A 26,066-nucleotide genomic window follows, 5' to 3' on the forward strand; every position below is an offset into this window, starting at 1 on the left:
TGATATGTAATTGGCTTTTCCAGGAGCACTGTGAGAAGAAATGAAAACAAGGTGTGATTCATCTGACCCAATGCGCCCACTGGTGCAGTTACCCACACCAGAGATAGGATCCTTTGCTGTCAGTAGAAGAAAGTGGGCACTTTCAGGAAGCAGCACATGTCTACTCATCCCAGAGTAGACATGTAAAAATGGATCATACAAGTCATGTCCCAGAAGTTCCTGTTTCTTTCTGTTGACTGTAGGGGAAGCCTGAGTGGCAGCACAGATGATACCTGTACTGCACGAGTTCCACCTGCACTCCTAGTATGGGATGAAAATTTCACGTGTAGAGGGGAACACAGGTCTCACAGCCATATTTAAGAGGTGCCTATTTTTGCTCTAATAAGTCTGAGTTTGACTAACGCAAATACAGACCTGCACCAGAGACATCTAAAGCTAGGTGGCATGAGTCCTGCTCTCTGACTGATCTAGCCATGGACCACGAACAGAAGTCAATTTTATGTGCAAGGATTAAGCTGAGAGGAGAAGGCTTTTTTTACAGACATAAAGATTAAGATATGGGAATAGGAAAGAAAGCAGAGAATTACAAAGTATTTAGGGAAGGCCAGAGGACATGCACAACTTAAGAAAAAGTAAAACCTGAAAGGGAAAGGCTATAGGTTATCTATAGCATGTAAATATCAAAAAAGAGTGAAGTACTCCTTCGAATGAATGCTGAGAGAAGTCCATGGGGCACAATGCAAAGTCTGCTTTTCATCAGTGGGCCCTAAAAAACCTCAGTAAAAAACCAGATTAAGTAGATTAATCTAGTAGTAGCAGTATTTCTATCATGCCTAGGGGATTTGGTCAAGAACCTGTTAAGCTCCAGTACAAACCAGCAGAAATATTGCCAGTCTGAGTGAAGATGTTGACGTGAGATCTGTGGAGGGGGCTGGAGGGAATTATGTGGGCAGTTTAGAGTCCCCTCAGAGCAGGGACAACTTTGAAGTTAGATCAGGTTGCTTGGGGTCCTGTCCAGCCCAGTACTGAGTATCTCCAAGGATGGAAACGGAACTGTTGAATTTTTTCAGAAGTTTACTGAAGCATGCAAAAATAATATTGTAGGCACGACTCTCAAACAAGCAAGCAGGTGTGAAAATGACCATCAACCTGGTCTCTTCCAGATCTGATGCTTAAGCTTTAAAATGTTTAGATCTTAAATATCCCATCTAAATTTCATAGAAAGGAAGAAGTCAGGGTATATCTGGCATGATTTTAGCTTTGGCAAACGTGATTGGTTCAACCATACATTCAAAATCACAACTGAAGCTATTTCTATATAGGCTACTCTAACCTAATTCTAATACCCTTGCTGGATTTTCAAAAGTCCCATTTGAATTACAACTGTGAAAATAAAAAAATGCAAAATAATTCTGCCTGTGTGGAGAAAAGTTGTTTTATATGTTTTATCATTCAAAGGTGTGCTTTACAAATGTTTTATAGTTGAATGACAATGTTCCTGAATACCATATTGGACAAAAAAAAAAAAATAAAAAGGATTGTGAGCATAGAATATTCTTTTTAAAATATTTTAAAATGTATTATTCCAAAGAAATGATGTGGCTGTCAGAGAAACAGTCTACCTGCAAGTTTGTTACAACAGTACAAAGTTAGATTCTAATAAAGTATTATGTATTTCAAAATATTATATATTAGTATTTCAAAATCCTCACAAAGATGTGCTACTTTTTTTTCCTATTTGGCAGATATCTATGGTGTCAGGAAGTGTTGGGTATGGTTTAAACATAGTCCAATTGGCACAAATAAACTCCTGAGCTTTTACAATCTGTGCTGAAAACATTTAAACAGAATTAAATTAAGATTAAATTCCTTGCACAGATAGTTTATTCAAATGAACATATACTATGGATTCTAATCAAAAGGAGAAAATGTTTTTCAGTTTGTTCTTGGCAATTTTAATGACTCAAGAGGTTTTGAATTTCCAGCATGCATCTTTTGTACAGTACAATTAGGCTTTGTGGTTAGCACACTAATTTAAAAAGAATGTCCTCTAGTTTACAAGTAAATAAAATATAGTTTAATATACCTGAATACAACAGATGCTGTACGAAGGCATCTAGAATAATAAGTGTAATTGAACATTCAGCAAGAACTCAGCATCGTTTTAACAAAATGTAAGAGATGCTGAAAACATTTAAATATACATAATGTGATTATTATAGTCATGTGTCTCATTTCACATACACCACAAATTTAGTTACAGAAAAGAATTTAGCTGGACACACCAGTAAGTTTATGTTTGATAATATGTGCACTTGAAAGCATTACAAATAAACATAAAGCATTTAGTTTTCTATACGTTAGTCTACTTCTATAGTCTCTGTTTGTCCTCTCTTGATTGGATTTCAGGTGCCACAGGAGAATTTGTCACTCCTTGAAACTGGGCCAAATGTGCCTCCATTATTTTTTGGAACATATAGTAAAAATAGCTCTGGCTTTTTAAAATACTATGTTTCTAAAAAAGGGTTCTTTTATCTCTGTTTAGTTCATGAACTATTACAAATACTAACCACAAGAAAACACTACCTAAATTTACAGAAAACCAAATATTTATTAAGGAATTTAATTGTCACCAAATGGCCTTGTGCCTAGGCTAAATAAGTCGTGCAATATTTGTCACCTGTGATGTATAGATACTCGCATTGTAGAGTAGACCTAGAAAATGACATATTTATCACTTAATGCTGAATGCAAAAAACCGTACATTAATCACAATGATATATTCTATAATGTGAGCATAGACTGTAAATGCTGACCAGTAATATAATTTTAAATGTATTATTCAAATTTGGGTGATACATTAGAATAGTAAAGATTTTTTGATGTGATTTGGGCTGCTGTGAGAAGAGAGTTTGATCTTTTATCTCTGTATTTCAGGAAGTAGAAGATGCTCAAATTTCAGAGTGCTTTTTATTATAATAAGAAGAATTTACAGCTTATGTATTTGGAGGTATTATTTATTTGTGTGATAATACTTGAACAAAACTGAGCTGGAAAGAGTAAGCACTATTCTGTTCCTTCACCAGTTGCTGGCAAACAGCTGAGTAAGTAACAGTAACAAAGGCAACTCTTAATATGTTGAATTGTTTCTTTCAGTTCATGCAAGCCTATTTTTTCTAAGCAAAGCTGGAGATCAGCTGCATTCTTCTATTCAACATGCTCTCTGAAGCCATTTTACATTTCTTAGTCATACAATGATCTGCTAATGTTGCAGTGTAATGATAGTCTTGCTCATACTATTGTCTCGATGTGTGCAAATGAAGATTAAGATAATGTTATCAGCTATTAATGACGTGTAACTGTTAAATCTATAATGTCAACTGTAAAGCCTCAAACAAGCCTTTCTTTTTCCCAACAATAAAGTAATCTGAGTTTAGTTATCATTTTGTGTTCAGTGGTTCATGTGTTACACTAAAAGCTACAACACATAGCAAAGACTACCACCTACACAGACAACCTAAAACGTAAAACTCTACCCAGACAACCTAAAACGTAAAACTCTACCCAGACCGTGTTTTGATTTGGGAGTAAAAAAAATACCACAGTCAGAGCTTTCAACTAGGTTTTTAAAAAGACAAAAGCTGCTGGGTATATAAGGTTATATAAATGCGAATTTCAAGTAAAATCACCTCTGAACAGGTAAGCTAGCAAAGTGTACTGATGGACTATGGTAAGTAGAAATTCATAGCAAATCCAGTTAGTAAACAACAGACAGGAGCAAAATCTTCATAGGGAAGCCTGTATGTAATCTAGACATTATTAAAAAGCCCCCAAACTTTCTGAATGCTAATGTCCCGTCCCATCCCATCCAATGCACACAGAATGCTGCTCTTGAGAAACTCAAGGAAGCAGTTTTAGTCTTGGTCTTCAGATGACAAACACATAAGGTCAGAACTAAGTTGTTTACATAAGCTACCAAGGAAGGTATAGGAACAGTTTTCTTACAGCAGAATGGTAAAAATAGAGACTGACGATTTATATACCATCAGCCTCAATTAAAAACTGAGCTTTGATATGTTCAGAAAGAGGAAAGGAAGACTGAGTTCATATTTCACAGAGAAAAATGTGGGGAGTGAATAGGTAACACTTACTTCTACTGCCAAAAAGATAGGGCAAATCCTTCCCTAATAACTGTCACATCAATTTAGGATTTGCCAGTGGAGTCGAAATCCTAGATTTGGTGGTTGGATGCTTACATTTCTTCTGAGAAAAATGGAGTAGATCGAAGTCCAAGACGAGATGTAAACGTATCAATACTCATTTAACAAACTCAATTTTCAGCCAAATGTGAACCAACAAATTTAACTGCAAAAAGCCACCGTGGCAATTGCCTAATGCTAATACAAGATGATGAGAATAGTGTGCAGAGTTTTGTTTTAAAGCATGAAGGTGGCAGCTGCAAAAATGATGCAAAAATATGCAAGAATGGGCTCTCAAAGCTCATCTAAGGATTAGATTAGGGAGACAAAGAGTAAATAAATTATAATGAGAAGTGACATTAGCTAAACCATGACATGCCACATAAGGCAAAGTTACAAGCCAGGGAAAGTCCACATCAGTAAACAAGCCAAAAAAGACTCACAGATTAAAATAAAAGGTTTATTTTACCCTGGTGAACCTCTCCCCACAAAAAAAAAAAAAAAAACCAACAGTCTCTGTTTTCTTGGTCATTATTCATAGCCTTTGAGCTAGAAAATACCACACTAAAGGGTGACTTGTCTGTGCCAAGTTAATCCTTCCTAGACGTGGTATAGCTAAGGAAGTAACATCTAACAAACAGGCCACAATTTGACAGGCAATGAGTTCAGCCTACTTTCAACTATGTCCTGAACTTACACCCATCACTACGTTGGATACAAAACAATGTTAAAGTAATGACAAATTTAGTGGAAGAGACTGTGGTCAACTGTGGGTCTGTGTGTAGTGTTGTTAAGGTGCAGCCTGGCACCAGTGACAGATGGGCTGCCGTGAGCTGACACCCTGTTTAGAAGAAAACCAAAGACAGGAACATCTACAGGTTAGAACCTGATGTAGAGGGACCGAGAAACTCTGTTCTTGGAGGAAGCTGATCCGTGCTGGGTAATATTCATCTCACCTGGTTTTAGACCTCCATAGTGCATGTTGTATGTTACCATTTCAGAAGCGGCTGGAAGCAGTGACATATTTAAAAGGCCTAAACCAGTAAGTGAACGTACACAAAATGCGGTATTACTAAAGCATTCTAGACTTGTGCCTTATTTTGTACGTAACCTGTAGAGCACAACCAATCCTGCTCTGTGCCACACTCCTCTCCCCATCCTCTCCTCTCCCCTCCTCTACAGCTGGGACATAGACAATGCTTCCCTCACCCCAGCCACCAGCTATTGCAGTGCTATTGCCTCTCCTCAGCGACATGCCGGCTCAGAGCTAATGTACATAGGGTTTGGGGGAACCAGTGGCTCCAGGAAGGAGTTATGCCAAGACAGGGCATCCCATACCCCAGAGGAAGCACAAAAAATGTTCTTCCTAGCCCCCACGCAGTGGGGAAACCAGGGAAAAAAGATCCTACCTCTTCTCTCTCTCTCATTCCCCTAAAGCATGCAAGAGACTACCTCTTCCTCACAAATGACCCACTGGCCCCTTTTCCAAGAGACTTAGTAATATTGTGACTTAAGTACTTTAATACAGCTGTTAACAATGTTAAAAGATTCCCCTGACACCAATCACTGCTGAAGGATGGTGACTCACGGCTGCAGAAGAATACCGTGAGAACACATTCCACCAAGCATCCTCCCTTCGGGAAGACACAGTTTCTTATAAATAGTGCTAAGCGGCAGAAATAGATACAATTGTCAGGTGAAAAATGTAATTACTGAAGAAACACTCTAAGACCACCCTCAAACATTCCTGAAAGGAAATAGTCTGATGTTTTCATGTTTCAATTTATACATTTGTCCAATTTTGTAAACTGGGGCTAAAGAGGGTTAAGAAGCTTTAAACAAAAGTGCTTCACTTGATCCAGAACCATTTTTTTTTTTTTTACCTTTTCCATGTTACTGGCAGCAACAGCGATGTGAAGAACTGCTGCTCTTCCTCCACAAGTAACCGCAGCTCAAAGAAGGCTGCCTGACTTTCTGCCAGTGTAAATATGGACAAACCAGATCCTTGCACAGTCTGTATTTGTTCTAATTGCAGAGCATTGCACATGGACTTACAATGAGTTATTCTAATAAATTGATTAGAATCCCTATGGTCCATGCTATAAAGAGCTTAGATTCAGGGTTACAGGTCCCTCTGCCTGTGAAAATTTATACCCTCTATTTAACAACAGCCTGTCTTCCTTCATATAGCTATTTTGAGCACAATGGTATTAGCAGCGTGGCCATTTAATAAACCATTTTCCCATATCTTCTTGAAATTAAGACACTCATATTTTATGATGGTCATCATTTCCCCATTCTTTCTATTAATTTTATGGGAAATAATTTTATACATTTTATAAGAATCAGGTAGAAGCTCAACATACAGGATACACCTTTCATACAGGTGCACTCAATTGTGTCTGCCAGCTTCAGTTCCAACTGGGTATTTGCTGCAGGAGTTGTTGAGAGACCTGATCTGAAGACCAACATGACTTTTCAGATTTCCGCCAAGCTGTATTATACCTTTTATGCTTTATCTTGCCCTTTATGTCCACCTTTGACAATACGCAGTTGCATTTCTGTGCTGTCTCCCAGTTTCTATTACGCAACATATGCAATGCATAGACATCCATTCAATAAGGTTACTAAAACAGGAAGCCTTTCCCTAATAAAATATTTAAAATGCATCTATAAGAACAGTAGAGCTAGTTATCAAATGAGGTGGATATGACTCCCAATAAGCTTGTCTTACTGCCTTGTTTTCTTAAAGCTAGCATTACCAAAATGTCTAAGCATCTCCTTTGGAAAAGAACAATATAAATAAAATTCCCAGTAGAGGTGAAGGAGGCAAATTTGCATCTGTACACACAGAGTATATATATCTGTACAGCTTTTGTTGTTAATGCTTTTGTTTGTTTAATGATTGGTATTTTCAAAGCATTCTCTGCTTGAAGGATATTTTTTGTCAGGAACATTTAGATTTTGGGTTGAAGATTACTGTTCTATTCTTATAGTGAAATTAACTCCATTTCTTCAAAGAAAGCTTTTGATGTGCTTCTTATATATGGTGGAAGTACAGATTGACAGCACAATGGTCCTCTTCACTGTTCTTATAATCAGCAGCTGTTAACCTATTTTTATCAGCAACTTCATTACTCCAAGAAATGCTTTTGCAAAATGTGAATGCTGCTGGTGAGATCATTCCACATGAGCAGACTTCTCCTTATGAATTTTTACAAGCAGGTTCCAAAAATCTCACTTCAAGAAGTAACTAACTGCCAAGGCATCCTCCTCCAACACACAAGGCCTCCTCTTCTTTCCACTCATGCTCCAGGTAAGCACAACCCACACAGGTCATACATGGACATCTCCCAGACATGTTTATGTCTTCCCTCTGAGAGCCTCAGCATCCTCCCTAAGGCCTCTGGTGGGCTCCACAATATCATGGGATGCCGTACTATACACAGAGCCCAAGATAAGTCCTCAGAACTGTTTTTCCCACGTTGGATGCGAGTATCTTCACTTTCAGATTCAGACAGAAAGAATAACAGCATTTTCTGCCTGCAGCAAATACACAGACCACTATCACAATGTCAAGGAAGAAAGGATGGAGTTTCCAAAGTGGAAGATGGTATTTGGAACTCTGCTGTCCTCTGTGTCTCTAGAAGCATGAGCAAGGAAGACCCTGACTCAGCCTTGCTACTCTGACTACTTGCATGCTTTAGACATTCATGATCAGGACCTCCTATGCATCAGTTGTTATGTTGTATGAACTGTGGGCACAGTTGCAAAGTATCCCCCAAGAAATACTAAGGACCAAAAAACACAGTGAAACTATTCCTTCAAGTGTAAGAAGAAGGAGGATGCACTTCAGACTGAGCACTTGGGCACTTTCAGACTGAGCACTGGAAGCCGTGACAGGGCATGGGAAATCCTATTCCTTGACCTGTGTAGGGAATACAGCTTGGCCTGTCAGACTGCATCAGTGATTTCATCCTCTTTGTATGATCTGCCATATGCTTTCACTTGTCTGATGCATCTCTGCTCTATGATCCCAAGAAAGAACTCCAGAATCGAGTAGGTTCTCAAGAGATAAATTAATATGGAATAATACAAGTTTCTCACAGATGCATGTATGTTTTATAAATCTGGTATGCATACTATGGATGTGAAGGGCAAGAAAGCAGAACATTAAATTCACCCAACTATTTCATAGTTTTCAATACTGTGTGTTTTACCTAGTCATTGCTTCTGTATAGAGCACCAAGAACAAACAGTACATGTATATGGACTTGATCCTCATGCAATGTACATGTTTACAATTTTTTTTTTTTAATCTGTCTACCAGGCTCATCTGTGATACACCTACCAATAAAACCTGAAGAAGGAGGGTTGGGCTGTATCTTCTCTTTAGTGTTCTCCTGAATGATGTCCCAGAGCTGCCATATAAACTTTGGATGGAGAATGTAAAACGGCTGGTTTGGATTCTTCCTGCGATGCTGTACATAGGGAGTGAACAGATTGTAGTCTGGCTTCTTATACCACTGCGAACAAAAAAATAAGATTTTTTTTTTTTTTTAATCTTATGGTATCGAAAGTGTTTTGAACACCACACGCAAAATAACATGAACTAGTTGCATTCAGGTTCTTCAGAACAGAAGCAAAGGTAGCAAAGCAGCCTGCACTGGTGGATGCTTCTCCTAGAAAGCCAGTCCTCACTCTGAGCTATTCTGCTTCTTTTCTTCATACAGAGGCTCCCAATAAGCAATTCACTGCAGCAGGATGAGCCAACCTCATCTCCCACTCACAGGCCCGCATTAAACAAGGGGTTCAAAGAGCCTTGCTGAAGATCCAGGCGAGGGGTTGAACCTTCCTCTGAAAGTGTCCCTGTCCCTGCTGATGGCAGCAGCAGCACATGAAGCAGCCTGACGGCAGCCTGCGTAGGAGGCAGGCAGCCTCTGGCATCTGTTGCTAAGGGAGTTCAGCAGATGAAGGTTTACTTTCTACTTTGCAGCCTGCTCAGCTCCACACTGCCCTTGCCAAGAACCATCAGATCAACTGGTCCACTGGAGCTGCAGCACCAGCCAAAGCAGAGACTCCCCCAGTGACAACCAGATGGACGTCTGCTGCTCTCAGTGAGGGGGTGGACGGTGGGGCACAGATGGCTGTGGGGGAGTGGATACAAAGGGAAGACTGGTGGGGAGGAGGCCTGAGAAATGGGGAAGGCGCCAAGAGATATTTTCATTAGGGTGTTGTATTTTGCCTGGGAAGGTAGAGGGGAAGGTGGGAAAAAAATGGATGCAATTCTTCACCTTTCCTTATAAAATCTCCTTCTGAAATCTAGCCACGTTCCCTCCTTGACAAACACACAGAAAACTCATTATTATATGAAAATAGCAATATTTTATCAAAAATCCTACCATCCTTCTATCCTAGTATCTCAGAGCAGTCTATTCCAGTACAGGTACTGGCTACTAAAAAGCTTTTGACCAATAAACCAATTTAGACCAATTCATGCAGAAATAGCAGACTTTGGGGTTCATTGAGACAAGTGAGAACCAGGAGACTGCAGTATGAAATACATTAATTTTCTCCAGTGCTTTCAGACTGATTGGGAAGAAAGGCCCAAACAGACATCTTACCACGTTCAGATTTGCAGAGTAAGGGGCAGGGTCCCAGGCTACTAAGATAACATCTTTGTACAAGGAGCTGTCGACAAAGTGATGGTTTGGGTTGGTGAGAATCTGCAAACACAGATGCAAAAAATTGCACAGCGTTAAAAGCAAGTGGGATCCAGAAAAATGACAACATCCTTCTTTAAAATGAACAGTCCTCCCCACACTGCTGTTTGTTCTGCTTTAATTCTGGTCGATTTTAAGCACCATGTTTTGTTAAAAAAATATATAAAAATGAGCTTAGCCATAAACAGCACTCATGACAGTTTGAAGTAGCAGTATGCTGAATTACTCTCCATCTGTGAGGGATGCAATGGGACCACTTGAGGTGCTGCATAATTGTATATCAACACTACTGTGTATTCTGGAACTTGAAAATGAAAGCTACAGTATTTCAGACTGCCCACAGGATCCTCTTCTTGGACAAAGAGCAGCCTTCTTTGAAAGGCTACAGCCCCCAAGGATAATGTCTTTTTTTCTTTTTTTTTTCCTGCCCCCCCCTTTTGTTGCTTTCTTATTTCAACAGCACAACAGTCTCATTTCAAGTAACTCCAAAAAGGCAAATTAGACCATGACTGTAAAAGCTGGTATACCTAGAAAAATAATTCCAGGAACAGGCATGCAACAGGCCTATTTTTGAAGTAGCTGTCATATTGCTCTGATCTACCGCTCTCATATAACTCTCTCACACATCTCCTGGTACTCTGCCTGATCCTCCTGCCCCACTGGAAGCATACTCTTCACTCCTGCTGGCTCATCCCTTCCCAGACCCTCCATGCCTAACCAGATCTCTCTGATCCCTGGTGCATCCAATCTCAGGCAAAATTGAGCTGAATGATTTCAGCATTGGTTGAAACAGCGTGAATTTGGCTCCAGCTGTTAAACTAATCAACATTCCAGACAAATAAATTCATACTAATTTTCATTTCCCTTTAGGATCCAATGAGCCATATTTGATTATGCATATTTTTCTTCAGAAAAATAATATTGTTGCCATAGCAATATTCTTCCTACCATAAACTTTGAGCTTAATGACTTTCCATCAGCCTTCTACAAGAAGAACAGAATTAGTCGTGCTGCCATCAGCAGCATTTGTCAGAGTAGTTTTTGCCTGAGAACTTAAACTCCTTTTTTGAGAGTACAGAGTAAACAGACCAAAAGGTCAAGCTTTTAAAAGTTTGGTTCCACAGTTATCACACAAAGGAGCTCTTACTTGCCTTTCAGTAAGCAAGAGTCCTTTGGAGGTGTTGTCCACACAAATTTCGCTCTTAGTGAGCCTGCATTCATATGTATGAGACAAGTTTCTTCTGGAATAACAATATCTGTTGTGGCTGCACTGGCTTCCTTCAGGTCCTTTGGGCTTTCACAGCAGAGAACATGAGGGAAGAAGAGGGCCACAGCAGCCTTTTAATCAAGTGAATGCAGGAATTTCCAACAGTGAGGAGGGAAGGAGGGTCAGTAAACCTGCATGGGTAACCCATCTTCAGTATTGGTAGGAAAAGCAACTTTTATCAAGTGGGCTGTGCAGATTTCTCCCCCAGGGAGGGGAAAGCCAGTTTCTCAGCAGGTGGCCAGAGCATCACGGGTGGCTTCTGACCTCTTTGAAGGAGCAGAAAGGTGCTGAGAATACGAACATTTGTGAGGAAGCTGTGTGAGCTGGCCTGGCCTGAATTTTAGCCATGTCCTGCGTTTTCTTGAGAGGCCTTGTGGAGATCAAGCAACGTACAGCACAGCAGAGAAGACCATGGGACCCTCCATTACCACTCTGGTGCGAGCGTACTGCAGCAGCTCTGGGAGTCAGGAGGACCCCCAGCCTGCTGCGAACAGCAGAGAACAGCTACTTTACCCATTTAGTCTCTGCGAATTCGCTGGGGAGCTAACAAAGCTCAGATCACTCCCTGGAGGTATTTCTCTCTTCTCCTACAGGGAGCCTAGTGAGACTAGTCAACTAAATAAAGTTTATAAACCCTCCTCCTTGCCCAGCACAGGAGTTCACGCATGGTCAGCAACCAGGATGTTTGGGCTAACAGTAAAACAAAGAACAGTCCAAAAAAAAAAAAGGAAAATACATAAATGACACTAAGATCAATGTTCTCTGATACCCTGATTTCAGCACTAAATCCAGAGTAAGATATTTCTGCTTTCTTCCCCTGAGCAAAAGAAAGGGGACATATTTGACCCAGATCACTTCAAAGATCTAGTCTGTCCTACAGCCTCACAAAGAGCTACAAAACGAGTGTGAAGGGAATGACAGTGAACAGTCCTCTCTGTGGTGGCAAAGAACATGAACTTATACACATGGAGAACGCACGCACCAGGCATAGACTTTGCATGGGCAGTCACTCAAAGAAGAGGAAGAAAAAATGAATTCATATTAATAAGAATTTTGCTCTCATTCAGCAAGAATCAGTATGTATAGGGCATGCCACATGGCCAGCCATACTACTGGTGTTGACTAATTAAACTCACCATTTCGATATGTCATAAAATTTCACAGTAATTCTGTTGTTGCTTTTTGGCTGCATTTCATAAAGACGCTTGGTTTGCCCACCACCAGAGTTCAGTTTTTTTTCCAAAATTGAAAAACTACACTTAACCATAAGGTGTCACTATAGCTCAATGCACAATTATTTGTTGACACCCACATGCATAAAAATCCCATTTTGTGTTTCCATTCAGATGAACAAACTCACCTTACGTGTAATACGCAGTGTACATTAAAGTTTTTTACTAGTTCATTCCAAATTTTTAAAGAATGATGACTTGCCTAAAGTTAGGTATTACGACAACTCAGTTCTCATTTCTTTCGCCTTCCAGCAAGGAAATAATTGGGGAACCGGAGAATATGAGAAAAGAGCTTTGGGATCCCCACAGCCTGGGCTTTGTGAAGATCCCAGAGGCGGTGTGGTGAAAGTCTTCTGTACTGATGGCTCTGGCATCCTGCAGAGCCTTTACAGATGTAGGACACAGGAGAAACTTTACAAACCAATTCTTTGAAACAAGGATATCAAATAACTACTGCAATCACTCTACACTGACAGCAGTGCGAACATCCCTGTAAGGGCGAACTTTTACCTGCTCTACATCATGACTTAAATCACTAGCTGTTTCCCAGATTACCCAACACTTTCTCAGAAGTTATTAATTTAATGCCATATTGTACAGAAGTGACATTGACTTGAATTCACAAAAGGAAGATCTTACCTGAGAGTTAATGATCCGCATGGTTGTTTTATTTCCAACATCTTTTTCATAGCCACGTGTTGGAGCAGAATTAAATCTTAAAACAGCATCATGAGAATCTAGGAGCATAAATGAGGGGGTAATTTGTTTTCCTTAGTAATATAGAACAGTAAAATAAAACAAATGATCTAAACTAATGTAAAACTTACACATTTCTCCTAATCTTGATATTCTAAGGATGATAAGCATTCTATTATACATAAACAAAAATCCTCTTGCATCTGCCATAGGTTATTAACATTATTAACATCTACCAGAAAAAAAGTTGAGAATCATCTATTAATTTAGCTTGCAATACCTAAATATTTCTCTTAATCGAATAAATGTAGTGTGGGAAGGTTATTAGTACACCCAGTACACGCAATTGCCCACTATTTCTGTTGCAAAATTTACAAAGAATTACTCCATGCAAAAGCACGTTAATTGCAAGGATATCTAATTGCACATTTGAATGAATAACAATGCTTAACTATAAGCTTGTGCTTCACAGTATTTTATAATATCTGAAAATCTCGGATTACCCCAAACCTATTAATCATACCGTGTACTTATTCTCAAGGTCAATATACATCTTAAAGTGTCTCTGTAGGGAAGCCAGCCCACAAACCTGCTCACACACAGAAACCTGAGGATCCCTTGGTAGCAAAGATCTAACAGAGCTCAACTGTCAAAGTTTCCCCACGAGCTGTTGACCTCGGAGTCATGCAGAATAGAAAGCAGCTATAGGTCAAGTATAGGTCAAGGGTAGACACTATGTGCAAGCCTCCACTGGATAAAAGATAATCACCCTCCCTGTGCTTCTTTTAAGGGGATCTCAAAGCCCAAAAGGTGTGAGGGAGAGTAAGACATTATATCCATTGCCCAGAAACACACTGAACCTGTCAATAGCCCCCTGTTTGGTCTACTTTCATCCCTTCTATCAAAGGAAGCAGAGAATATGATTCAGGCCAAAATGGGCATGTAATGCCTTAACCTATAGGTACTTTATGCTGCTGTTTATCTCTAGTCACTTAAAATGTGGTTGTCTGTAGCTCAAAAATGGAGGAGGCAGAAGTTTCCAAAGATAACCAACATGCTTCCAATGGAGTTCAGGCCTGATCCTATCAAACTGGGATCTTCCGTCCTTTCACAGCTTTACTTCACACTTGTACTCCAGACAAAAAAGTGTTGTGTGACATGAAGCTAGCAGTCCAATCTCAGCCATACTTCCTTGCTTTAACATGTTGTGTCTGAAAAGAGAGATTTTTGCCAAATGTCCATCAAGCCTAACTCCTCAGAAGCTAAGAATGAGTGGAGACTTTTTCTATGTGCCTATGCAGGGACAACCCTAGCCTCAACACCTAGCCTTCATCTGCCTAAACATAAGCATCTTGATTGTACAGGAGCTAGCGGACATGAAGTCAATAGAAGCTGCAGGTACTCCACATTTTTGGAGAAGGAAAACAAAAACAAAGGTCCTTTATACTTGAAACCTGCTTATGAATTTAAGTACATAAATTTGGACCTACATCTGACAACTTTTTGACAATCTGTTGACTGAGAACTGGGAATCGGGTTGGGAAATGGGAATTGTATGGTTCATAACTTGAGAGACAGTGTGCTGCATTTCCAACATTATTCATGCTAGTTCTTCTTATCAAGAGTAAACAGCTTTCCTTCACCATAAAATACATGATCAGGACACAGCTTAACACTGATAACAGCTGGTTTTAAGTCAATTGCTTTTAATCGTATTAAGTATTTGAAGATAACCATTTTAAAGATATAAAAAGTCTGGGTTTTGATGCGGATCCCTTCCTGATGATGCCAAAATAACTGGGTCTCCCATTAAATACCATGATCATGATGGGAGTGTTTGCTCTACTTGCACGGTATTTCCATACCTAGTTTCACTCAAAAACAATCGGAGGGATGAGAGGGAGGAGGGCAAAAGGCAGAACACAAATTAACATTTCTGTCTGCGTTTCTAATAGGACCACAGAAGAGGGAGCTAAAGGCCCATGAAAAGTCCTCTGCTGCTGCTCTCTTAAGCCTTTTTTTTCTTCCAGGAGGATAAATAATAAAAGCCTTTTGCGTGCAGCAACTTCATCAACCAAGGCTGTACAGCCCATGGCACAAAACCCAAAATTCATGCATGGTGCGTTTTTCCCCACTCCCTAATGACGCTGACTTTGCCATGCCTCCGTGGATACGGAGTAGCTCAGCATGGGTGCTAGGCTGACTCCGTAAAGCAGCACCACCAGCCACCCAAGGTGCCTCCAAACGGGCAATTTGCTTGCATTTTCAACCAAGAGCCGGCAGCCCTGGTGCCAGCTCTGGGAGAGGACAGTCTTCTCCTACAGCTGTGCATGCACAGGGAAAAAGAGCATCGTGAACAGTCTGCTCTTTCTCTTCCCAGTCAGACTCTTCTCACTTTTTCAAGAACTAGAGGGGAGGTAGAAAGGCACAGCCAAGAGCTCACCTGTAACGCGTACTATCTGGACTCTGCAGGGGAAGCATAACTTCTTCCCCATAGGAATAATAATACAAACATGCTGGAGCTTCCATTTTCCATTTTAAGTGGGAAACACTGGCACGATGTCTCCAGCATATTAGCACTTCCAAGGAGTCGCACTGACCACTAAGACCCATAGGTTCACACCAGGCCCTTCTAGGATAGCTGTAAGCACTCAGTTGCGCCCCCCCCCGCCCAGTTCTGGGTCAAACTCTCTGCTCCATCACAAGTACCTGCCCATGGCCTGGAAGACACTTAGAAAAAACCTTCTGTGACTCCTGCTGCCCCACATACTTTCCTGTTAGAACAGGTAGGAGGAGATCTGAAACTTCTGAGTAGGCCTTACCAAACAGCATCTCCTCCCTTTAGGCAGCATTAGATGACAATTTCCCAATTAAATCAAAAGCTCTCCCTCAGAGAATGGCACAAACTTTCTGTGCCCAGAGTGTTCCCAAGAACATGGGTACACACAGGAGTATACGGGCCCCAGGTACCATGTCAAGCACCGAAGTCCACACCTGGGCAGCACCTGAGTGTGCAAATATGTCATGATGCATGCTGTAATATGTAAATATGCCACAATGTGCTATGGATTCTCCAGTACAGCACTAATCCATACTGGTGTAAACTGGGTGTAGTGGGGAACACTGACAGAAGATTTTGTTTCAGACAAGGATAACACATTGGAGAAGGGAGGAACTGTTAAGCTTTTTCACCCCAAAGATTTCTAAATCAGTGAGGCTTCCTGTGAACTTGAGGGTTACCCTGGTGTGATTTTAGCTGCAGCCCGGCTGGGCACCCATGCTGTGCTGGAAGCCCATTAGAGTAGTTTGATAATGACAGCAGCTCTAATATATTCCGGTGATTTAAAGGAAACCCATATGTGCCAAAGAGATGATACAGTGCAATGAAGCAAGTATTGGGATGTGAAGTCCTGGAAGATGGGAGGATTAATGAGTGAACATCAAAAGGTTTTTATAAAGAGCTGAAGGAGATAACTCTTCTTGCTCCAGAAGCAAGTTTGAGACATAGATTTCATCCTTTCAGCGCTCTTAGCATACTGCACGTGTACTACTAAAATGAAGAACTACTGAGACGTTAACACGAGTAGTAGCACTCATTTTTGAAAAGAAAAAAATAAAACTGACCTGGATTAGTTTTATGGCTCCACGATCCTTTTCTGAATAGCTATCACAAAACTCCCACCTTGAAGCAGGGAATTCTGTGTGACGTTGACATCTCAGCACACCTGCAACCTCACTGACTGAGTGCAGCAATGGGGAAACAATGGGTGGAGACACTGGAACTCATTTACATTCATTCTTAGAAAAGAGGTCAGGGGACTTGACCTCAGTGCATGAGGCTGCTCAAGGCTCTGAATTCTGTGTGTCTGTGAACTCTAAGCATGTAAGAGATGAAGAGGATGCTCTACTGCTTCTTGGCATGGAGACAAAGTTCAGTCTGGGATAGCAATACAACAAGCAGTTTCTCTATGAGCCACCACAAAGTACAGACAGGTACAACACAGCTTTGCAGAATAAAACCTGAACATGGCTCTAATCTGCTGAAGAAATAAACACACGTTGCAGCAAAATGTCAAATATGGCAGATCTGATGAAACCAGGGCCTCCTTTATACTACAAGCTGTAATGTGATATGAAGGCATCATTGTTTTCTTTAAATCAAATTATGACTTCAGGCCTGATTTTCCTTTCAGTTATATTGTCCTGAAAGGGAACAGCTTCACTGCAAGTCCATAAGCTCACATTCATGTAACGCTGGTGAGTGAGAACAACCAGACTTTACAGACTTATGCTTGAGAAGAACGAACCTTTTGAAAGACCAACATGAACACACACACACACGTACGTATATACGCATATGAAGAGATGCATTTCACCCACCTATTTCATCCCCTAGGGAGGAGTTCAGTATTGCACCAGCAGACATAACTACGGCACAGCTCCCAAAACCATGTGTATACAATTTGCCCAGTGGAATTTGGGGAACGTGCTTTTCCCATCCAAGAGTGGAGAAAGGAGCCTCCTTGCCATCTATTGTTTTCACATTCACTCTTTCTTTTAGCTCACAGAATAGCTGGTCTCCTGTCAACTTGGAGTTTCGTTTCCCCTTGAACCGCACCCCATGCTTATTGGTGCTCAAATAATCTTTCATCGCCTTCTGCAGTCGAGGGTTTAGCATCTTGGAAGAGACATCCCCTTTCCAAAGCTTGTAAAGAAAGGATTTCGACATTGTGGAATATAGCCCATCCCAGTCATCAGATTCATCAAGCATCTGGCTTCTCCTGTGCTTTGTGCTCCTTCTCCTCATTCTTCTCTGATGGCTCCAGTTGTTCTGTAAAATATTTACTTTTGGATTATCCTCATCGGCTGAGATGAATTTTGCTATCTCTTGAAGATGGTTGTGTGACCGAGGCTGACCAGCAGCAAATAAATAATCGTCATTCACTTGGTAGAAAGCACTCTTTGATTTTCTCCCTATCTGGGATGGAAAAAACTCATCTTCATTTCTAAAGGCATCTTCTAAATCAGTCCATTTTTTAATACTTCCAGTCCCCGATTTAAATGTACCTAAGAGATCTTCATTAAGAAGTACCTCATTCCCATCGATGGTTTCAGAGAATGATGGATCGTGAATAGCTCCCATGATGACTCTCTGCTTGCCCTGAAGGGGCAGAAGCCTCTTAGTTTCAATGTAAGAAAAGGAACTCGGAACTGGTTCAGCAGTGTTGCTATCTGTAAAATAGATGAATATCACCAGAAAAAGCAGACCCCATGCAAAGATCCCAAACAGCATGAGTTGTTTCCATTGCTTCAAGTTAGGTTTCATGGCAATGCCTTTACCAGCTCCTCTGTGCCTTGAAGTATCGGTGAAGGAAAATGAAACCTGGAAAGAACATCAAATATTAATCAAGAATGGTTCTAAAAATAGACAGAATTCAGAAATATCTTAACACGCTGTGATAGAATGTGCAGAATTAATCTCCAAGCTGTAGGACGGAGGATTCAGAAGCAGAAACAAACTCCAGAGCCTGCAGGCACTAGGAGTGACACGCTTTGGCTGTAACCACACAGTGACAGCTGCTAGCTACAGAAGAAGCTGGTGGCCAGTTTCTACAGTAACACTGGATCCTGCCTTCAGGGAGATCATGTGCCTGCCTGCTTCTGCTATACTCAGTGTAGCATTAAGACAGCAAAAGCAAAACCCATGCCTGGCTGTATGCATAGTGGGGACAATATTAGCTGTCTTCTCTTTTGCCATTGAAAGTCCTCAGGCAGTGGGGCCGTGAGCAAGCCTGTCCCCAAAGAGACCAGGCAGGGAGTACAAACTCTCAGCCCTCCTCTGCCCACAGGCTGGAAAGGACAGTGCTCTGTGGATATCATCGAAGGGGAGTAGGGGAGAGAATCACACCAGCGGGTCGGAGGGGAACGTTTTCTTTTCCTCAGCTGGTATGAACAGACACAGCATCAGTGGGCTACATCATTTGTTGCCCAGGATCAGACCCAGACAGGAGTGACTACAAGTCATCCTCTGCTATGGATGCTGCGTGCACACTGAGGTGGCATGAAGGAGTTCTGCATGTCAAGGCGTGAGGGGATGGCATTTTCCAAAAAGGGGGATGGATGGCACAACTAACCAAATACACGCCTTTAGGATAGTGATAGAGATTTACATAAAGGAGGTGGGTAGGGAATGTCAGACCATGACTTGGAAATCTGTGCTCTACTAATACCTGGGGATTTTGGACAGCTTGTGCGTTAGTGGAGGGATGCATGGTCCAAAATGAAGCAAAGTCTGATGGAGGGGGCTGTGTTCCAAGGAAAATATACTAACACATTGCTGGACCATCACACACAGTATGCCCTTACACGAACTCACTTGCTTAATCAAGTGGTGTGGGCATCAGTGGCAAAGCTGGCTGCAGAAAGTCCGGCCCTCCCCTATCATTGGCCTTATCGTTCACCTCCCTGCACCATAGTCATCATCAGCCTCAGTTGCTACACTGCAGTGTAACTCAGTGTACTACTTAGTGACAGATCACTTCCCTGATCTGGATTGAAAATAAGCCCCTTCTTCGGGAGTTTTCTTCCTAACCCCAGTTGTTTCAATGACTGCTTAATGGTGGGACTTAACAGCCACTTGTCCCAGCCAGCTGTGATCAGAAAAGGGGAATGGGAGTGGGGGCAGGCTTGGATTTCATTAACAGCCACCATCTCCTCACACCGCATCCGAACAGCACACACACCTCTGATAACACACTGCCTGCTTATACCTGACCATCAGGAGGGACCAAAACCACAGTCACCATACGCTATCACCCTGCTGCAAGGTGCTAAAGTACATCAAAGCTGAGTGCAAAGTCGAGGCCGAACCTGTAACTAAGACTGTGTTTTCACATAGAAAAGAAACCAGCAATAAGACTGGCATAAGGCGTTCTCCGCTCTGTCCCTCATTCCTGCACCAGGCCTCCACCGCGGCCAACAGTCCTGTGTATGGCTGGCATATTACAAACTGGACCAGTAAATGGATACAGCAGGTGGTCAGGGTGAGGAAATATATGTTAGAACATTTTTTTGTTTTGTTTTTAAACTGGGTCAGCCCCTTTATCCACCTCAGTGTGGTCGCACATCCAGCTGTCTCAGCACAAATGAGGAGACTGCCTACCACAACGCAGAGGCGAGAACAAACCGCAGGTGGTATTAGCAGGGATACTTCAGACTAGCATTTCTGCTGACCTTCTGGGAATGTGAGGCCACAGCATTACATTTCCAAACACAGTCTATTTTAATGATCTAGACAAAGCCTAGAACATTGAAAAAAAGCAAGCTGACTTTGGGACTCAAGGCAGTGCCCAAACAGACAGAGGATTCATAATATCAGACTTGGATTACCAAATTTCATTGCAAACACATTCATTTCTAATACACTGAAAAAGAAAAAATCATGAGTGCGATAACCCTGTGCTCCACACACATTTGGCTTGGCTCACACAAACCACATGGAAAAAAGCTATTACTCCAACTGACCCATTTCCTACTTGCACTCTGCTGCTGCAAGGTTGCTCTCTGCAGCATCTCAATGCCACCCCCCCTCCAATTTTAAATCACTGCAGGCGATGTCCTGTGGGAGTCGACTTACAGTGTATGACTGTTGTGCAACTTAGGTCTGCCCTGAAGTTATTGCAACCTGCCCACTCATCAGTGTTCAGATGGTTTGCATTTTTAAATCAGCATTCTTCGCCCCTCTGAACTCCTTTCATCCCTTTTTATCATTTTCCCTGCTGTGTGTCCCCAGCACTTTTCAACACATGGTTTCCAAACCACTGTGTACGTTAGTCTTTGCTCAGTCAGATGTTTCTCCTGCTGAATATACGTTTCTTTCAGGATCCGCAAAGGAAGCATCTTGCAGAATCTTTTTAACAGACAAGCTTGCAGGAAGTGGAAGCTATAAAGGAAGAGGTCACTAGTATTTTCCACTGAGTCATGTAACAAGTCCAAACACAATTTAAACATAACCCATAACACAATCTCAGGTTTTCTCAATTTTTCCAAGTTTTGTTGTATCTTCTAACCAGAAGTTGATAAGAAATAGAAAGGGTTTAGTCTTAATTCAGGTGTGAAACTATGAAAGTTTCTGATTGTCTGTGATCACATGTGCTTGGTGCAGCAGACTGCCTCAGCATGAAGAATTAGTCTGGACTCCTAAATTTGATGTTCAGGTTACAATTTGAAAAAGGAATGAGTTGCATTATTAATTATTTTTAAATTAAAGTGATTTCTTTTTCCCCCCTAACACTTACAAGGTCATAAAAGCACACTTGTCTTGGTCTGCACGCACATATGAGCATGCACATGATTACCTTTTTCATGCAGCAAAAAATTATCCGTGTAAAACAAAAAAATCAGCATACAGCAGTATATTTGTCAACACTGCGAACAAAAGGAGAGGCACCAATGAGAATAAATCCGAAAACTTTACACATTAACTACTGCAGAAGCTTATCTACAATCCCTTGTTGCAAGCGGGGCCTCAAAAAGGATACTCAAATCTCTTGAAGACCGGAGCTATGCAGGCAAATCTCTGTGCTGCTTTAATGTTTTTTGCTCACAAGAAAAGCCTTGTCCTCCAGCAGTACAGCTGAGATGGAAGCGAATTCAAGGTCATTACTGTATTAGTTGCAAGAGGACCCCTACAACCTCACAGGATCTTCAAGGCTGTGCATGGAAAGCTGCAATAAGTCCAGAGAAATATCGGTTTATCTTATCTCTCTCTGCACTAAACATCCAGTCCTCTCCCCCACAGCCCCTGCAGCTTCTCACACCTCCCAGTCCCCGGCTTTGGGAATGTCTGGGAGGAGAGGGCAGCCTCTCCACACGCTCCCCCCCATCCCCTTGGCAGCAGACCCTCCGCTGCTCACTGGGGAATCTCCCTCGGTACCACCTGGGGATGTGCTTGGGGTCATGCCCTGTGTTCCTGGAGGCAGCACATCTCAATGGCAAAGAGAAAAACATTTGCGTAGGAAACCAGAAATGATGATCATAATGAATTATGCTGGCTAAATAAAGAAAACCAGGCGGTTTCATGGGTGTAATTATTGAAGTCCACTGGATGCTTTAGAAAGAAACTTCTATCTTTCTCATCTATGCTCATCATACAGCTTTCAAGCTATCAAAGCAATTCTACACAAATTTTAAAATTATCATTAACGTTGCTTATTGTCTCCAACTTCACCACCCCTGCCATAATAATCCTCCCCACTTACAAACAATGAGACTGCTGGAATCAAAGCTCCTGCTGTGGAGGACCAGAGGAATAAATCTGCACCTGGGGAAAACACCCGACTTAACCCAACCCAGCTTCCTCTACAGCAGAAGTAATAAACGTGTTTGCCCCAGAGGCTAAAGGTCTCATTTTCCTACATATCTCCTTTCTGATGGGCTCTTTCAATCATTAACTGAATTAAGCTCCAACTATCATATGGAGAGGGGCTTTTTTCTTATCCAGCCTGGTTGTTTGCATGAAAGCCATGGAGAACATGAGGCAAGGTACAAACCAGTGAGGTGGGCAGAAAGAGGAGGCTTATTTATTTGCTTAACAGAAGTACTAGCAGCAGCTATGAAAAAGAAGGGCAAACTCCAAGGGTATCTTTGAAGCATCCCAGGAAATAAAGCCCCTTCCCCAGCGGAAATTAAAGAACGATTTTCCAAAAGCAGCACCCATTTATGGGAAATTTCATTTCGCTACACTAAGATGCAAGAAATCAATGTGTTCGCCCTCCCCTTATATAGCCCATTGTTTTGCAACAAGGAGCATTTTTAATTTTTCTAAAGTAGGCCTCCTAACTATTTCTTAAATGAGAAGAGATGGATGAGGGAGATTTTTTTTGTATTCCTTTGAAACATTCCTCCCTTTCAACACTGTCTATTATTAAATTAATTTGTACAGACCCCAGCAGCTCAGAGGTCAGGATGGTTCAAGTTGATGTTCTAAGATGTGCACTGTTATGTTAAACAGGGTTTTTCTTTGCTGCAGCTTTGCAGCGAGAAGGTCACCTCAGGGTTATTTGGGGTAGCAAATGTTAGCTGTGGGCAACCGTTCCCAAAGGGCTGAGAAGCAGACCAGGGTTTTATTGATGGAAAGCTTAGGCAGCCTAAACAGATAGCAAATGCTCCTTTAGTTTGCTTCATCTCTTAGTCAGCTAATTCCAGGGTATTAAGAAACCTCTGGCATAGGGCAAGACAGCTGGAGGCTGCATTTCCAGGGTGGGGAAACACACTCATCCTCTCATGTGGGAAGTGCCAAATTGGTTTTAGCATTATCACATCATTTCTGCAGTGCAAGCCATACAGTAGGCAGCAACAGACAGGCAAGCCTGTGGGGAGTGGTGACTGCCAAAAGATGTATATTAGTCTGTTGATGGCCTGGGCACTTGTCTTATTGGCTGTGATTAGGCCTCCTAATTAATGAATCTCTTTTGGACAACTTCCTTGTTAGTCCCGATAAATCTGGCTCTTTCCTTCAACATTATTTTCAGAGGAGTCAAGCTGCATTCAGTATTATTTGTGGCAACATAAGAAAATGTCTTCTGAAACAAAGAAGAAATATCCAAACAACTCAGGAGGAGGATTTTTTTTTTTTTTCAATATTGCTCAGTGCGTTTTTGACCTATATTTAGTTATCTTTTTAGGGAAAATTCCTTGGGAGGTATGCAAACGATGGTATTGCTAACCTGAATCACCCGTTAAATGTGAGCCAAGCATCCCAAGCCAGGGCATTTGGAAAGCAGAGTCTCAGGTTCTCGTTTGCGTCTGGGGACGCAGGCAGGCAGTGTGCCTGTTCTCAGGTCCACTGATAAAACCTAGGATTTCAAGTTAAAGGAAGTGGGGTTGGAGTGTCTTTTTGTTTTTTACTTTTACTAATGACCCATTTCCAGGAGCTCAGACTGTAAGAAAATTACCAAATATAGTGAGACTTGCAGTAAAACTCACTCGAGCTGGCAAACCGGCAGCTGGAGAAATGCTCAGTGGGGTTTCTGCCAAGGAACGTGTCCTAGATTATTCTGTAGGAGCATGGGGGCTTAGATGCATAAATCTCCGGGTTTTAGTGGGAGGTCAAAGCTATCTTCTATGCATCTGATACCCACTCTCCACACTCCATCATCAAGTTCAAGCTGCCTGGCATTGAAGCCAGCTATCACTTTCCTACAGCCCACAGTGCTGCCTGCACAGCCCAGGGACCACATACAGGTTATGCGAGTGTGGGCTGACAGGAGGGAAGTAAAAATAACCACACCAGCTCTTAGCCTTCACATTCAGACTTTCCCACTGGCAATGGAAATGTTCGTCACGGAATCAAGGGCCAGGGAAAACTTGGCTTTGTAGTGACTGACTGCACCTCTCAGGTCAACCTCCACCTACCCAACTTGCAGCACCTTTTCTCACACGCTGTGACAGCAGCTCTCGCTCTAATACCCATTAAGTTTCAACACTCCAGACAGAGTTTCTTCCCAAATTTCAGGTCAGGGGATACAATGCAACCTCTTTGTCTTTTACGGACTGATTATGAGCCGACCACAGTCTTGTTATCATAACTGAAGGTTTCTATAGAAATGTGCTACATATGACTTTATGTGAAATTTAGAACAACTTCAGTGTAAATCATTTCCAGGCTCTTCAATCAAAACTAGAAAGGGGCAGAAGCGTCACATAGTTGTGCTGAAAGTAAGCAATTTTCACAACATAACTCAAATCAGGCCCTACAGCCTCTCAAGAAGCCCCTCACATAGCCATGTACTACCTGCACTGAGCCTTACTTACTTCTGACCCCTTTTTTTGTCTGCTTTTGCCATACCTTTGCTGTGTCCTGGCCCTGTTCACAGTGAGATGCAAAAGTTCAAGGCTGCTTCAAGTTCCAGCAAAGCAGTGCTTGGTTCCACCATGGGACATGGGTGCAGAAACCACCCCTTTGGCCATAGCCCCTAGCATGTCCTCACACACAGTAGAGAAGTAGCTAAGGTATCTTTTCTGCCCTTGCAGAACTACCAGCTGGCCAGTTTGGACAGTTTTCAGTCATATTTCAGCTGCCACAGCACTGTCTCTTGATCCAAGCACCGGGAAAAAAAATAAACTCTTATTTACATCAGTATAAAACCACTGCAAATATCCAAAGACAGTGCAAGTCACTTTTCCAAAGTGAAATTCAGTATGCCACTGGATAATCACAAAGGGATCCAGCATTGTGCATACACCATCCCAGCTGGCTACACCCTTACACCTCAGTAGTTCCTCTACACAGGCAAAGCCTCGCGCATCAGGCCACAAAGCAGCCCTTGTTTTTTCTGCACTACATTTGTGCATCTCTGCTCCCCCCCATAAACTGCAAGTTGTAGAAGAACTGCAGTTTCCCCTGACCAGCATTAGGGTCCTGGGAAGCCAAGTGCTGTGCCTTTGCAGGAGGCATGCAGGCTGAAACAACAAGCTGTCTGCAGATAAAAGCCAGGTGTGGAAACAAGGCAACCTTACTTGTGCATCCTCCGTTCATACATAACTACCTTATTAGTGTACTTACTTTTATTGCTGAGGTGAGGTCAATGAGGAGGAAGCGAGTACACCGACAACTGGGAGGAAGAAGAAAGGGCTGGGGCAGGCGGGAAGGAAGCCCGGCTGCAGAGCAGCGTGGAGGGCAGGAAGGCAGGGGTGAGCGGCAGAGAGATGCAAAAGGAACTATGCCCGCAGCGCTAGTGAAAGAGTAAAACAACACCTGCCAGAGGCAGGGACACCTCAGCACCAAGGGGTTGAGAACTGGAAGCAAAACCTTCCTCCCACCAGAATGATCACATCCTTCCCTCCCTGGAAGCACTGGGTGAGCCCTGCTACTACTGAGGGCAGGCTCTGGCCCAGAGCATCCTACCCTATTTCTCCCAAGCAACTGATGGGAAAGAGGAGACCACGC

At 42.0% G+C, this 26,066-nt stretch overlaps 1 protein-coding gene across 3 annotated transcripts in view; it reads right to left on the minus strand.

The window, feature by feature from the left end:
- ST6GAL2 (ST6 beta-galactoside alpha-2,6-sialyltransferase 2) overlaps window positions 1-26,066 on the minus strand; it is a 54,096-nt gene that overhangs the window by 10,024 nt on the left and 18,006 nt on the right. For all 3 annotated transcript variants that reach the window (XM_087758438.1, XM_087758435.1, XM_087758436.1), the window contains 4 exons: window positions 17,498-18,500; window positions 13,061-13,158; window positions 9,824-9,925; window positions 8,551-8,725 (listed from right to left, as the gene is read on the minus strand). In XM_087758438.1, the coding sequence (XP_087614564.1) occupies window positions 8,551-8,725; window positions 9,824-9,925; window positions 13,061-13,158; window positions 17,498-18,443 (1,321 nt within the window). In that variant the 5' untranslated portion in view covers window positions 18,444-18,500. The remainder of the gene's footprint in view (window positions 1-8,550; window positions 8,726-9,823; window positions 9,926-13,060; window positions 13,159-17,497; window positions 18,501-26,066) is intronic.

The sequence above is a fragment of the Nipponia nippon genome, unplaced genomic scaffold (genome assembly GCF_047370975.1).
Source record: "Nipponia nippon isolate SJK-2023a ecotype South Korea unplaced genomic scaffold, ASM4737097v1 scaffold_2, whole genome shotgun sequence".
NCBI lineage: Eukaryota > Metazoa > Chordata > Aves > Pelecaniformes > Threskiornithidae > Nipponia > Nipponia nippon.